General features: G+C 41.2%; 1 protein-coding gene across 9 annotated transcripts in view; it reads left to right on the top strand.

Moving 5' to 3' along the window:
* GALNT9 (polypeptide N-acetylgalactosaminyltransferase 9) overlaps positions 1-13,426 on the top strand; it is a 684,555-nt gene that overhangs the window by 661,787 nt on the left and 9,342 nt on the right. For all 9 annotated transcript variants that reach the window (XM_044990515.1, XM_044990516.1, XM_044990518.1 and 6 more), the window contains 2 exons: positions 519-656; positions 4,966-5,061. In XM_044990515.1, coding sequence (XP_044846450.1) covers positions 519-656; positions 4,966-5,061 — 234 coding nt within the window. The remainder of the gene's footprint in view (positions 1-518; positions 657-4,965; positions 5,062-13,426) is intronic.

Raw genomic sequence — 13,426 nt, 5'->3', positions numbered from 1 at the left:
GGTGCGTCTGCACGGCTGACAGGGGTGTGATTTGCAGCTCATGTAGATGTACCCAGGCTAGCTTTAATATAGAAGTGAGGATGCGGTGGCATGGACTGCCACATCTTCATTGCTATTTTCAGCGAGTTAGCATGGGTATGTCTACACAAGCTGCATTTCACACTCTCAGCTGCAATGTAGACGTACTCTTAAATCAGAATTAGGCCCCGAGTTTGTAACAAAATCTGTAACCAGGGCAATTACATTAAAGTTTCATTGCAAACATTTAGCACAGCTCTATGTGCCAATAATCTCAGTTTTTTTAAATGTTGTTTTTACTTTGTTTTTTGTTTGTTTCTTTGTTCATTTTTCTTTTTTTTTCCATTGCTATTTATTGTCTGTTGTCCAGGCCAGCTGTACAATAAGGAAAGGGGGAAATGTAGCTTGCAAACAAAATAAACTCCAGGTTGGTTTCAAGTAAAGAAAACAACTGTAAAGTCGATATGATGGGATTTCTCTGCTGTATTCCTGCTTTGCAGAACCCAGGAGTTGACTTCGGAGATGTTTCAGAAAGATTAGCTCTACGACAGCGACTGCAGTGCCGGAGTTTTAAGTGGTACCTGGAGAACGTCTATCCTGAAATGAGGGTTTACAACAATACAATCACTTATGGAGAGGTGCTGTATGACTTTGAAAATACATCATAACTGCTTTAGCGCTTTCCTTTCATCTGAGTTAGTGGGCATCAGATGACACAGTACAATTTAAAATCGCCTTGATAGCAGGAACACAAACTTTCCCATACCTCTTTAATCCAATCTATAAAGTGTAGACTATAAGCAATGTTACCCTTCCCATTGGAGTGCATCAGATTAAATCACTGTCATGAACAATGAGACGCACCTTCCTGGTTTTTCTTTTGGTATTCAGCAGCCTCAATAATATAAATCCAAGGCAATTTGTCCCAAAATGGCCCCTCATAAACAACAAAACCAAAAAGTCTGCGATCAAGGCAACCGAGCCAGTTAATCTAAGTTAATTGGAGCAAGTGGGGGTGGCGTGGGCACTGGATCCTCTAAGAAAGGGATCTCTCTTTGGACCACATTAACATCTTGCGATGGAATACATTGACTTTGCCCATTACGTTTTGAAAATCCTGCTGGCTGGAGGAAAACTGAGACCCTTGTGAGAGCATGAGTGGAGGCTACGGTTGGGTGTGTCTTATGCTCAACACATGAGACTCAAAGTAGATAAAAATGTCACTGTTGGTTTGCAATTAGCTTCTGCTTTTCCTCCTCTTCCCACTGTCACCCACAGACTAGTGCTGAATAAGATCTTGCAAAATCTAACCTAATTTTTATAGACAGTGTGACAAAGTTCCTCCTCTACCTTGGTGGTTCCCGCGCTTATTGGCAGATTTGCTCACCTCAGTGATCTTCCCCACAGTCTGGATCAACTCCTCCTGTGTCTGATCAGGAGTTGGGAGGTTTGGGGGGAACCCAGGCCCGCCCTCTACTCCGGGTTCCAGCCAGGGCCCTGTGGATTGCAGCTGTCTATAGTGCCTCCTGTAACAGCTGCACGACAGCTACAACTCCCTGGGCTACTTCCCCATGGCCTCCTCCCAACACCTTCTTTATCCTCACCACAGGACCTTCCTCCTGGTGGCTGATAACGCTTGTACTCCTTAGTCCTCCAGCAGCACACCCGCCCACTCTCAGCTCCTTGTGCCTCTTGCTCCCAGCTCCTCACACACACACACCACAAACTGAAGACATGTCCTTTTTAAACCCCAGTGCCCTGATTAGTCTGCCTTGATTGGCTACAGGTGATCTAATCTGCCTGTCTGTCTTAATTGGTTCTAGCAGGTTCCTGATTACTCTAGTGCAGCCCCTGCTCTGGTCACTCAGGGAACAGAAAACTACTCATCCAGTGACCAGTATATTTGCCCTTTACCAGACTCCTGTACCCCACTGGTCTGGGTCTGTCACAACAGATATATTTAAAGATCAGCCCAAATAAAACTCCTGGCTCTAGACACATCAGAACTTCAGAGAGGCTTTGATCCATGCGCATACTTTGTGGCTGACGTTTTTGATTTACAGTGGCCAATCCAAAAACCAAGATCCAAAACGCCTTGATAATTAGGAACACTTGGATGTGCATCTGTGGCTCAGGATCACCTGTAGGGCTTTCGTTGTGGTTTGTTTTAATAAATATATAAATAGGTAATAGCACAGGGGTCTGCAACCTCTGGCACACGGCTCGCCAGGGTAAGCACCCTGGCGGGCCGGGCCAGTTTGTTTATCTGCCGCGTTGGCAGGTTCGGCCAATCGTGGCTCCCATTGGCCGCAGTTCACCGTCCCAGGCCAATGGGGGAGGCGGGAAGCGGCGGCCAGCACATCCCTCGACCTGTGGTGCTTCCCACCACCCCCATTGGCCTGGGACGGTGAACTGCAGCCAATGGGAGCCATGATCAGCCGAACCTGCCAATGCAGCAGATAAACAAACTGGCCCGGCCCACCAGGGTGCTTACCCTGGCGAGCCGTGTGCCAGAAGTTGCCGACCCCTGTAATAGCATAATCTCCTATTTAAAAAAAAGACTGATATGCCTTGAAATTATGCAAAGTTCTAAGAACTTCACTGTCATGCAATTTATAAAAAAAATCTGAAATTGCCTCCTGAAGGTAAATTCAAATCCTAAGGCAATGAGTTTTCATATGGTCATTCTTCTTTCCTGTGCCATTTGATTGAGCTCATATATAAATAGGCCATTCACTTTAGATATTGATGCAAAGTGCACGTTTTATTGGGTAATATCACTTTGCATCTTAATATAACAGTCCCTGGCACTAAATGAGAAAAGACATTTAGCAAATTCAACCTAAGCTGTTAGTAACCATCAGGTCCAAGAAGGTTGTTAACTGAGAAGTGTATTGGCACTATCAAGTGATACCTATTACACCAGGTTTTCAGCAAGTCATTCACTATAACGAAGTCTGTTTCCCTTGAGTGATCAGATAGAAGGTCCTTGAGTTAAACAGGAAGCTTGCTGGTCAAGTAAGCTTGCTGGTAAGTAGTTATTAAAATGTATCGAGATAAAGAGTCAAAGCCAGATATTTAGCAGATATAAATTGGTATAGTTCCTCTGGAGTCTTGTGTCTGTGTTGAAATGTACTGTAAGTGACACTAAGGATGACTTGTAAAAGCAGCAAAGAATCCTGTGGCACCTTATAGACTAACAGACGTTTTGCAGCATGAGCTTTCGTGGGTGAACACCCACTTCTTCGGATGCAAGTGATGACTTGTTATTAAAAATCTTCCCTTCTGGTTATTTTCTTAGACAAAGAGAGGTCACTTTAATCTCTGGACTTTAGTGAGTTTAGGGAAGATAAATGTATTGAGTAGATGGACACAACAGTAAAAATATATTTCTTATTGACGCAATTCACAATCTTTAAGGCCCAGTCATAAAGCTGTCTTCATCTTCTTTAGCCTGTATAGTACCGTAGCCATAAAATAATCCTACTGAAGGTTAACTGTTGGTATATCTTAATTCCCTCACCAAATTGCTTGTTATGTTTCATGTTGTATATGTAGTAATCAGTATTTATTGAGTTTCTGATATTTTATGTGTGATGTTTTATTATACCTATGCAGTAATTACACAGTCATTTGTATAACATATGGTTGCCTGAAAATTTGCTCACCCTCTGAACTAAACCTGACCTGTTGATGGTTTCAAGATGTTGAGTTAAGTGACTCCTTTGTAAAATCAGAATAGGTGTTTGTCACATATTCATGTTCATCTGCACTCCCTGGTTCCAGGCAGTTCCAAAATATAAGAGAAACTGATTGTGTGATATTTCTAGCCTGACTAGGAAGGAAGAAACACCTGAAATCCCACCAGATTTTCACCATGGTTTTTCAAACTGATAAAGCCCATATAGTCTGGGAAAGTGTCTGAACTTCTGGTTTAGTTGATGACCTCCACCTAACCTTTGAATCTTTAGAAATTCTCCCAGTACTATTTATTATTGTTGTGTTGTCTCGTGACAATACACCAGACACAATACATTACTCCCATACTTTACTATATATGTTCCTACTTCAACTAAGGTTCATTATATATACTTTTGCTTTATATACACCCTGCAATAACATATAAAGTGCTCTACTATCAGAAACACCCCGGTGTACTTAGTCGTGTTTTCAGCATAGAGAACTAAATTCTCCCCTTATTTACTCCAGTGTAAATCTACTGAAGTCAACATAATTAATCTAGATTTACACAAGCATAACTTGGAGCAAGATTTGGCCTGTGGTTCTTACAGTGTATTTTAGTGGTTTATGATCTTTGTGCAATTACTTGAAAATACAGATCTGGTCCAAGCTGATAGTTTGGCAAGATTGTAGCACGGAGGTAGGCAACCTATGGCACGTGTGCCGAAGGCGGCACACAAGCTGATTTTCAGTGGCACTCACACTGCCCGGGTCCTGGCCACTGGTCCAGGGGCTCTGCATTTTAATTTAATTTTAAATGAAGCTTCTTAAACATTTTAAAAACCTTATTTACTTTACATAGAACAATAGTTTAGTTATATATTACAGACTTAGAGAAAGAGACCTTCTAGAAACATTAAAATGTATTACTGGCACACAAAACCTTAAATTAGAGTGAGTAAATGAAGACTCACTCGGCACACCACTTCTGAAAGCTTGCCGACCCCAGTTGTAGCACATTTTGATAATGCAGCTGGGTTTAGTCATATAGGAAATTCACTATCAAAGTCTCTACAAGTGTCCTAGGAAAGGATTAATGGAGTGTCAGTGCTGGTGAATGAGAGTGTTTTCCTTCCGCAAAGAAATGTTGAACGTCTTCACGTCGTGTTTGCTTTGATAATTGGAAAGCGACAAAGTTTCAATCAACTGGGCTTATATTATGGATAGCGGTGCCTAAAGCAATTGGTTTTTCTGCTCTCGTTGTAGGTACGTAACAGCAAAGCTAGTGGCTACTGTTTAGACCAGGGAGCAGAAGATGATGACAAAGCGATCCTCTATCCCTGCCATGGAATGTCCTCCCAGGTAAATTAACTAAAATTCTTGTTACCATTAAGTGGTGGAAAGCCTTAGACCGAAACAAAGAAACTTTCAAAGGAAACAAAAAGTGATTTGATGGATATTGGCAAAATTTGGGCTTTTGGTCCCTACTAGTTTATCCTTTGAGTAACTGAGGATCTTTTTTCCAGGGCAGCATTGATCAAATGAAAGCTGAAAGAGCAAAGCCACGTCTATACACAGAACACGCATTGGGTTAATTAAAAGTGGTTTAAAAACGGACTTGGAGCAATTTCTTAGAGTAATTGGAGCAAATCCTTGCATCAGACAAGCTAAACTGATGTAAACCAGTTTTAAATTTGTTTAAGAATGTCCATGCAGGGTTTTGAGGCCTTGTCCGCACATACATCACATGTTTAGTGAAACTGATATAAACCCTGGTGCGGACAGTCTTATTTTGGTTTGTGTATCTTATTTCAGGCTAGCTTAAACCTGCTTGTAATTGATTTAAACTACATCAAAATAAGCCTGGTTTAAACCATAATAAAATTTTCCACCCAGCTCTTTGCACCAGCTCAACTAAATCATTTTTAAAACCTACCTTTAGTTAAACGGGTGCCAGTTTGTGTGTAGCAGGGGGAGCTTGTATGTATAAAGTAGTTGTTACCAAAAAGTTTCATTTGGATCTGAATCTTGCAAGTGCTTATGCGTGTGTTTAACTTTATGCACATGATTAGTCCCGTTGAATAAGATCGCTCAGGGGCCTGATCCAAACCCCCCTGAAGTCACTGGGAAACTTTCAGTTGACTTCAGTGGACTTTGAATCAGGCCCCAAGTGGTTAAATTAAGCATGCACTTGCTTGCAGGATTGGGTCCTTGGTTTGATTAGCAATGAGTAGTAAATAAATGTCACACCCACTCACAAAAATCCCAGTTGATTGTTAAAATCGTTTTTTTCCCCTGGAGAAGAAGACAATCAAACTGTGTGACACGTTTCATACATCAAGTAAAGCTAATGGAATGTATGGTTTTGCCGTTTTTATGAGCAGTCAAAACATTTCAGCTATTCCTATGCCAACAAGTTTCACAAAGAAACAAGCTTTAGTCAGAAAGCTCTTTTCATGGCTGAAAACTATTTTTCACTTTACAAAATTGTCATTCCTTCTCCTATGAACGCTGGAGCCTGATTAAACAATACAGCCCTGGGAATTTTGCCTGCATTAACATTGCAGGATGAGTTCAAAAGCTTTTTGGGCATGCTTCCCACTTGGGTGGGTATAATTCAGCTATCCCCCTGATCACGTGTCAGGTCATCTGTGATACTCTAGTATTCTAGCAGGATCGCAACCCGGTGCTTTTTCCCTCCATTCCTGTACAATATCAGCCTATGCCAACTCGGTATCGCTCATTGGTGTGAATATGTCCTTCAAAAGGATCATGCAGGTAACTGTCCAAGCCAGTTAAATAGTTTAGTCAATTAATTGTGGCAGTGGTGGTTTGTTAATTATTTGCATTACAATAATGCCTAGAGGCCTCAGTCAGAACTTCATTGTGCTAGCTGTAAAAATGTATAGTGAGCTATATCCATGCCCAGGATAGTTTACAATGCAAATAGCCAAGGTAGACAAAGGAAGTAGTAGTATCCCCATGGGGAACTGAGGCGCAGAGAGATTAAATGACTTTTCAGAGGTCGCACAGTGAGTCTGTGGCAGAGCTGGGAATTCAACCCAGATATCCTGAATCTCAGGTAAGTGACTTTACCACTAGATCATATTTTTGAATGGAATAATTTTAGGTTATGTCTTTTCATTAGAAGCTGGGTGAATAATTCACAAATGTTTGTAATGACGTGACCTTCTTTGACGAAAATATGTTCAAAACATTTCCCCCCATTCTTCTCCCAGATCCAGTGGCAACCCTAGCTGGTTTGGGTGGTATAAGTTTGCCATAGATATAAATCTCAATGGTCATTGGGCGTTTGGTGTATCATCAAAAACGGATCATGTTGCAATTGCAAAGATCCATAGCATAACTATCTAGGGAGTGAGGAGACCCAGCGAGTCCTTTAAGATTTTTTTTTTAATTAGTCTAGCCTAGACTTTATACTATGCTGTACTTTACACTATTCCTGTAACATCACAGTTCAGGGCCACTGCACCTCTAGATCCCCTCAGTGGTTCAGCGAGGGCACGTGTTCCCAGGCTTCCAGCTGTCCAGCTGATGCCTCTCTTGGATGGAGACCCACATCTCTCTTTTCTGACCAGGGTATTTCCAAGGCTGCACAGTTCCTTGCCTTCGCTGTATATTTCCCAGCAAAGAGAGTCTGCCTAAACAGACCTGCTTCCTTTCTCCTTAGAGACTAGAAACTGAGTGATTCCTACAGATATAAGTTACCACAGAGTTTTCTAGGCAAGCCTACTTTATTCCTACGGGGAAAAGCACAACACAGAAAAAACATTAAAAACAATGAACGAAGCTACACGCATGCTAATAAGCTTACCAGAGTTCATCCCCACTCTCTCATGAGTTCTGGCAACAGCAATCTTTCAGCACTTTTCCCTAGGGCCTTCCTTGAGGTCACAAGTTCATCAGAGCTTCAGCTCAGAAAAAGCACACAATCTTATGAGGCCTCAGTAATCTTATGAGGCCTCTTTCCAATCCTCTCCTAAGGTTTGGGGTCCTCCATGGACCAGGGGACATGTCCATTTGCTGGGTCAGAAAGAAGGCCCCGAGTCAGCCTCAACTCAGGCTTTTTATCCAAAAGTCTTTTCTTTGCCTGTTACTCTTTGGAGAATCCCGTTTGAACTAGTATAAGCATATCTCCCCAAGGTGTATCTTCCCAAAGTTAGTTTGGAGAGGGAGAATTTGCATTTCCCTCACCTCAAGATATTTCATAAGGAAATCCACTTCACACACATTGTTCCAGAAGGATCTTTGACCTGCCTCATACCTTCAGAGATTGTATTAATTGTGTGTTCCTGCTAAAGAAGGTCTGTACAATCTCACAATAGTACATAAACATTTGAACATAAGAACGGCCATACTGGGTCAGACCAATGGTCCATCTAGCCTAGTATCCAGTCTTCTGACAGTGATTGGTGACAGATACTTCATAGGGAATGAACAGAGCAGGACAATTATCGAGTGATACATCCCCTGTTACCTAGTCCCAGCTTCTGGCAGTTAGAGGCAGTTAGGGACACCCAGGGCATGGGGTTGCATCCTGATCATTTTAGCTAATAGCCATTGATGAACCGATCCTCCATGAATTTATCTAATTCTTTTTTGAACCCAGATATACTCTTGGCCTTCACAGCATCCCCTTGCAACAAATCCCACAGGTTGACTGTGCGTTGTATGTAGGATTACTTCCTTAGGTTGTTTTAAACTGTTGCCTATTAATTTCATTGGGTGACCCCTGGTCTTGTGTTAAGTGAAGGGGTAAATAACACTTCCCTATTCACTTTCTCCACAGCATTCATGATTTTGTAGACCTCTATCATATCCCCTTTTAGTCATCTATTTTACAAGCTGAACAGTTCCAGTCTTTTTACTCTGTCCTCATATGGAAGCTGTTCTATACCTCTAATCATTTTTGTTGCCCTTCTCTGTACTTTTTCTAATTCTGATTTATCTTTTTTGAGATGGGGCGACCATCATTGCATGTGGTATTCAAGGTGTGAGCGTACTATGGTTTTATATAGTGGCATTATGATATTTTCTGTCTTATTATCTATCCCTTTCCTAATGGTTCCTAACATTGTTAGCTTTTTTGACTGTCACTGCACATTGTCTTTGGAGATGTCTTTGGAGAACTATCCACAGTAACTCCAAGATCTCTTTCTTGAGTAATAACAGCTAATTTAGACCCTATCATTTTGTATGTGTAGTTGGGATTATATTTTCCAACATGCATTACATTTATCAACATTAAATCTCATCTGCCGTTTTGTAACCCAGTCACCCAGTTTTGTGAGATCCCTTTATAACTCTTTGCAGTCAGTTTTGGACTTATCTTGAGTAATTTTGTATTGTCTGCAAACATTGCCACCTCAATGTTTACCTCTCTTTCCAAATCATTTATTAATATGTTGAACAGCACTGATCCCAGTACAATATTAGCCAAACAAAGAGAGTGGGATATTAGGCACATGCTTTTCCAATGTATAGGGGATATTTTCACAAATATGTTGACCTATAATAATTATATCACAAAATTTTCTCTAAATCCTAAATGAAAATGTCTGGCTACACCATAAGAATGTAATTGAACAAAATCCAGCCATTTTGTTCTCACTATAGTAATCAAAGAACTACATAATTTACTATGTGAATCTATATTCTGAAGATGTCAATTAAAGAAAATAGTAGAACCTTGTTAATTTGTTCTTATAACTCAGAGACCCTTTGCAAAATACTAACTTTAGCTAATTCAGGTTAGAGTGTACAACCCTTACACATGTTGGTTATCACTTGCTCACAGGAGTAGTCCTATTGACTTAATTGAGCTTTAGAGTAGACCAGTAAGGCCCTATTCAAGAAAGCACTTAAGCATGAGCTTAACTTTAAGCGGATGCTTATGTGCATTGCTGAATAGGGATGGAGTGAAGCGCGTGCTTAAAGTTGATGTAAGTGGTGTTTAAGCACATTTTAAATTAAGATTGTTATGAACATTATTTTTAATGTGTATGCTTCAGTGCTTTCCTAATCAAGGTTTATTTCCTGAATTGGGTCCAATGTATATAATTTTTTTCCTTACAAATGTTTTGAGGTTTTAAAATGAAATCTCTTCATCCCATACTTGTATTGCTGTTACTTTACTTTTTTTAATGAACATAGATATTATTTAAATCCAGGCCTTTGGTTTTTTCTGTGATGTCATTTTAGTTTCTGTTGAAGCACCGTCTAAATCAGACCTCCATTAATGAACAGTCATTCATGCATAAATAAAGTCTGACCTTATCCCCAACTAAACAATTAACTGAAGTTCAGCCATACATATTATTGGCTTGGAATCTTAGCTTGCACATTACCATGGAAGCATAACAAGATTTTCAAAATATAAATATCGCCTATTGTGGTTAATTGCAAGCCAGTGACAGGTCGTTCCTTGTTACAGCAAAGTGGATAGAGGCTCAATTCACACTGCCAAAGCATCCACCCTTGGTGGTCTCATTATGGGACACTTGACTGACACTTTCAGAGTAAATTTAGGTGGAGTAGCCTTTGGTTAAGATAACAAAATAGAGTTTCTTAATTAGATGCAAATGAGATTTCCAGGAAGAGTCCGTTTCAGTGAGAGGCTGCCACGGCTCATACAAAGAGTTGAGTCTCTAGCACAATTTTATTTTACCCAGAAGGTCCCAGTTTAAAGTCCTGGTAGGTATCTTTTCAATCTTTAATATGCTGCCTAGTGCCAGTAGTGATGGAGATAGTGAGGTAAATGGTTCTGACTGTAATTTATGTTGCAGGTTCAACCTAGAAGTGGGTCACCCTGACTCTCTCATTTGATACAATACAATTCACTCTCGAAAGAAACGGGGATGGGATGCATCAGTTGTGGTTTAGAAAGTTGCTAAGGTTGAACAACAGCCATGAAAAGCAGAGTAGTCATTTCCCCAGCGTCTACTGACTGGCTATCAAGCTGCATAGGTCTTAAGCTTCAGTTAACATCTAGCAGAGACCAGGTTCTCCCATGCCTTTCCAGCAGGCTCTTAGTTCATTTCATGTGGGACGTAACAAGTCCCCCTTGCCTTTCAGGATCACATGGCACTGCCCAGTAAATGATATGGATTCTCTTCTGAGGGTTGAGAATTCTTCCCACTGAATTAGCGCCTCCATCATGCAGCTATAGTGCTCAGTGTATGATGGACCAGACTCGTTCTTTCCCACGAGAACTGATGTCTCAAAAGAAGGTAATAAACTATGCTTCTCTCGGGTGTGAGCATGGGAGCCCCAGAATTCTTGATCTTGCAGAGACAGCCAACATAGCAAAGATCAATTAAGTCCTGAAAAGCCCTGGAGCCCAATAGCGAGGGAAGGTGAGCAAGAAGTCTGTTTGGAAGGGTTCTGAGGAAGCAGGGACCAGGCATTTATTAGCATTGGGGAGAAAGAGGTGCATGGATCTGAATATTTTTGAACCAAAATGGCATTGATATTTGGTTTCCACATAGCTGGTTGATGGACAGTACTGCCTGGAATGCTGCTGAGGGTGCCCTCCCAGATAGCTGCTGGCAGCTGGGCTGGCTTATCTGCTGAACAGCTGTTGTGATCCCGAGCACAAGGAGGAGCAGCTCCATAGTGGGAGAAATATTGTCATCTCATAGACTAAGCACATGGGGTTAATCTTAGTTCTGACACCAACTCTTACTTAATCAAACCACTTCATCTCTGTATTTGATGTGTAAAATGGGGATCATATTTACTTACCTGTGTCATAGGAGTATTTTGTTTATTGATTAGTTAATAGGTGTCTATATGCCAGAATGCACACAAACCCCCTTCACCCAGCCGGGAGCCTGGCAGCCCCCCAAATCTGCAGGCTCAGGAAGTGTCCCTACGAGCCCTTTCACTGCCCAGTCCTTAGCAAGAGCATTGTATGCTTCGTATGCAACTGGAGACTGAGGGAGACCTAAAGACTCCCCTACCCTACCCCTCATTCACACTTTTATAAAAGGATTCAATTAACATTGGACTGTAACACTAACCCCTCCCCTAAATCCCTTAGGGCTGGAGGCAGGACAAGAATTGTTTCATAGCCCTGTCCAAAATTTGCTACTGATGGTTCTGTTCAGTACATCAGGCTGTGGATGTTTTCTGTCTAAAACCTCTTGCATTCAGATTCTCAATACCTACTGCCGTTATATTTTGAGAGAAATGTTGAAACTCTGTTGTTGTTAATATTACAGTAGCACTGGGGTATGGGGGGGTGAGGACTGTACAAACAATAGGAAGAGACAGTCACTGCTCCAAAAAGCTTGCAATCTGAATAGACAAGACAAAGGACAGGAGGGGAAACAGACGCGCAGAAAAGTGAAATGACTTGTCCTTCATGCCAGCAGAGCCCGGAACCAGTCCCAGTTCTCCTTACTCCCAGTCCAACACCTTCCCTACCAGACCACACTACCTCCCTCTTCTGTTTGCACACCTCTTCTGGTAGCACCATGGCACCGCTCTTTAAAAGTACCTTTTCCAGTGCCTGAGAATTATATTTAGGGGAAGTAAATCAGAAAAGTGGAGGAGTTAATCTACCGGATCATCCAATACTATTATCCATTTCCTTTTTTTTTTTTCCCAGTTTAGTTACATTCTGTAAGAAACGCCAAGCTGTATGGAGAGGTGCCGTGTTATCTAAGTTGAGCATTTTGCAGATAAGCACGGATTGGAGTCAGTCACATGCAGCCAAGTTAATTAATGATTACACAGCTGGAAAAGTTATATCAGCTCACCACAATTTACAAAATTAATTTCAGTGTGAGGACCGCAGCTGCGCAAATCCTAGTCAAGGATATTCAAGTAGATAGTATGAAAGTTGTTGACAGCTAGCGTTTTGCTAGGTTAAATCATTTTTAAAACCCCTCTGTAATCAGCATGGATAAATATAGTTGCCTGTCATGTTTAGCTTTGAATTCCTTTCATTTTAAGTCTCATGTACTAGACATAAGATGTCTGTATTGTATTGGGTTAGGTTGTTTTCGTGCTCCTACTGCATGTGAGACTATATCCCATCTAGACCTGGCACTTGTTTTCACCAGCTGGATTATCACCTCTGCTTTGTGTCTCTCAGTGCCATGAAGGCAGCTCAATACTCATCCCATGATCGGTTAGATTTCGTGGCCCTGATTCTGCCAGGTACTTGAGCATGTGCTTAACTGTAAGTATGTGAGAAGTCCCATTGAAGCCAGTGAGGAATTGCATGCTTAAAATTAAGCACATGCTGAATCAGCAGCTATGATTGTATTATTCATTCTATCCTCCTTTTCCACTACCTGGCCTTTTGACTCTTTCTGTGTTGCATATCCTAGAACCACAGCCTTCACCATACAGCTAGCCAAAGACACCCCAACCATTCCACCTTTAACTCTTTAATCCTCACCATTTACAAAACTTCTCTTGGTGTGTGTATTTTTTCACTAGCTAAGGTCTTATCTTCATGCATAAGTTGCACCAGTTTAACTAAAATAGATTTAACTCCTGTGCGGACACATTTGACAGCAGTTACCGCTGGCTTACCACTAGCTTAACTTGTCAAGGAATTGACTCAAGCTAAATCAATAAAAGCCAGGTTTAAACCAAGTGAAGCGTGTGGACACAGGGTTTTGCACTGGTTTAACCAAATCTATTTAAAGACACACCTGTAGTTAAACTAGAGTGAGTTATTGCTGGACAAGAG

Source organism: Mauremys mutica, chromosome 16 (assembly GCF_020497125.1).
Source record: "Mauremys mutica isolate MM-2020 ecotype Southern chromosome 16, ASM2049712v1, whole genome shotgun sequence".
Taxonomy (NCBI): domain Eukaryota; kingdom Metazoa; phylum Chordata; order Testudines; family Geoemydidae; genus Mauremys; species Mauremys mutica.
Note: the sequence above shows the minus strand (reverse complement) of the source record. Positions and strands in the feature narration are given on the sequence as shown.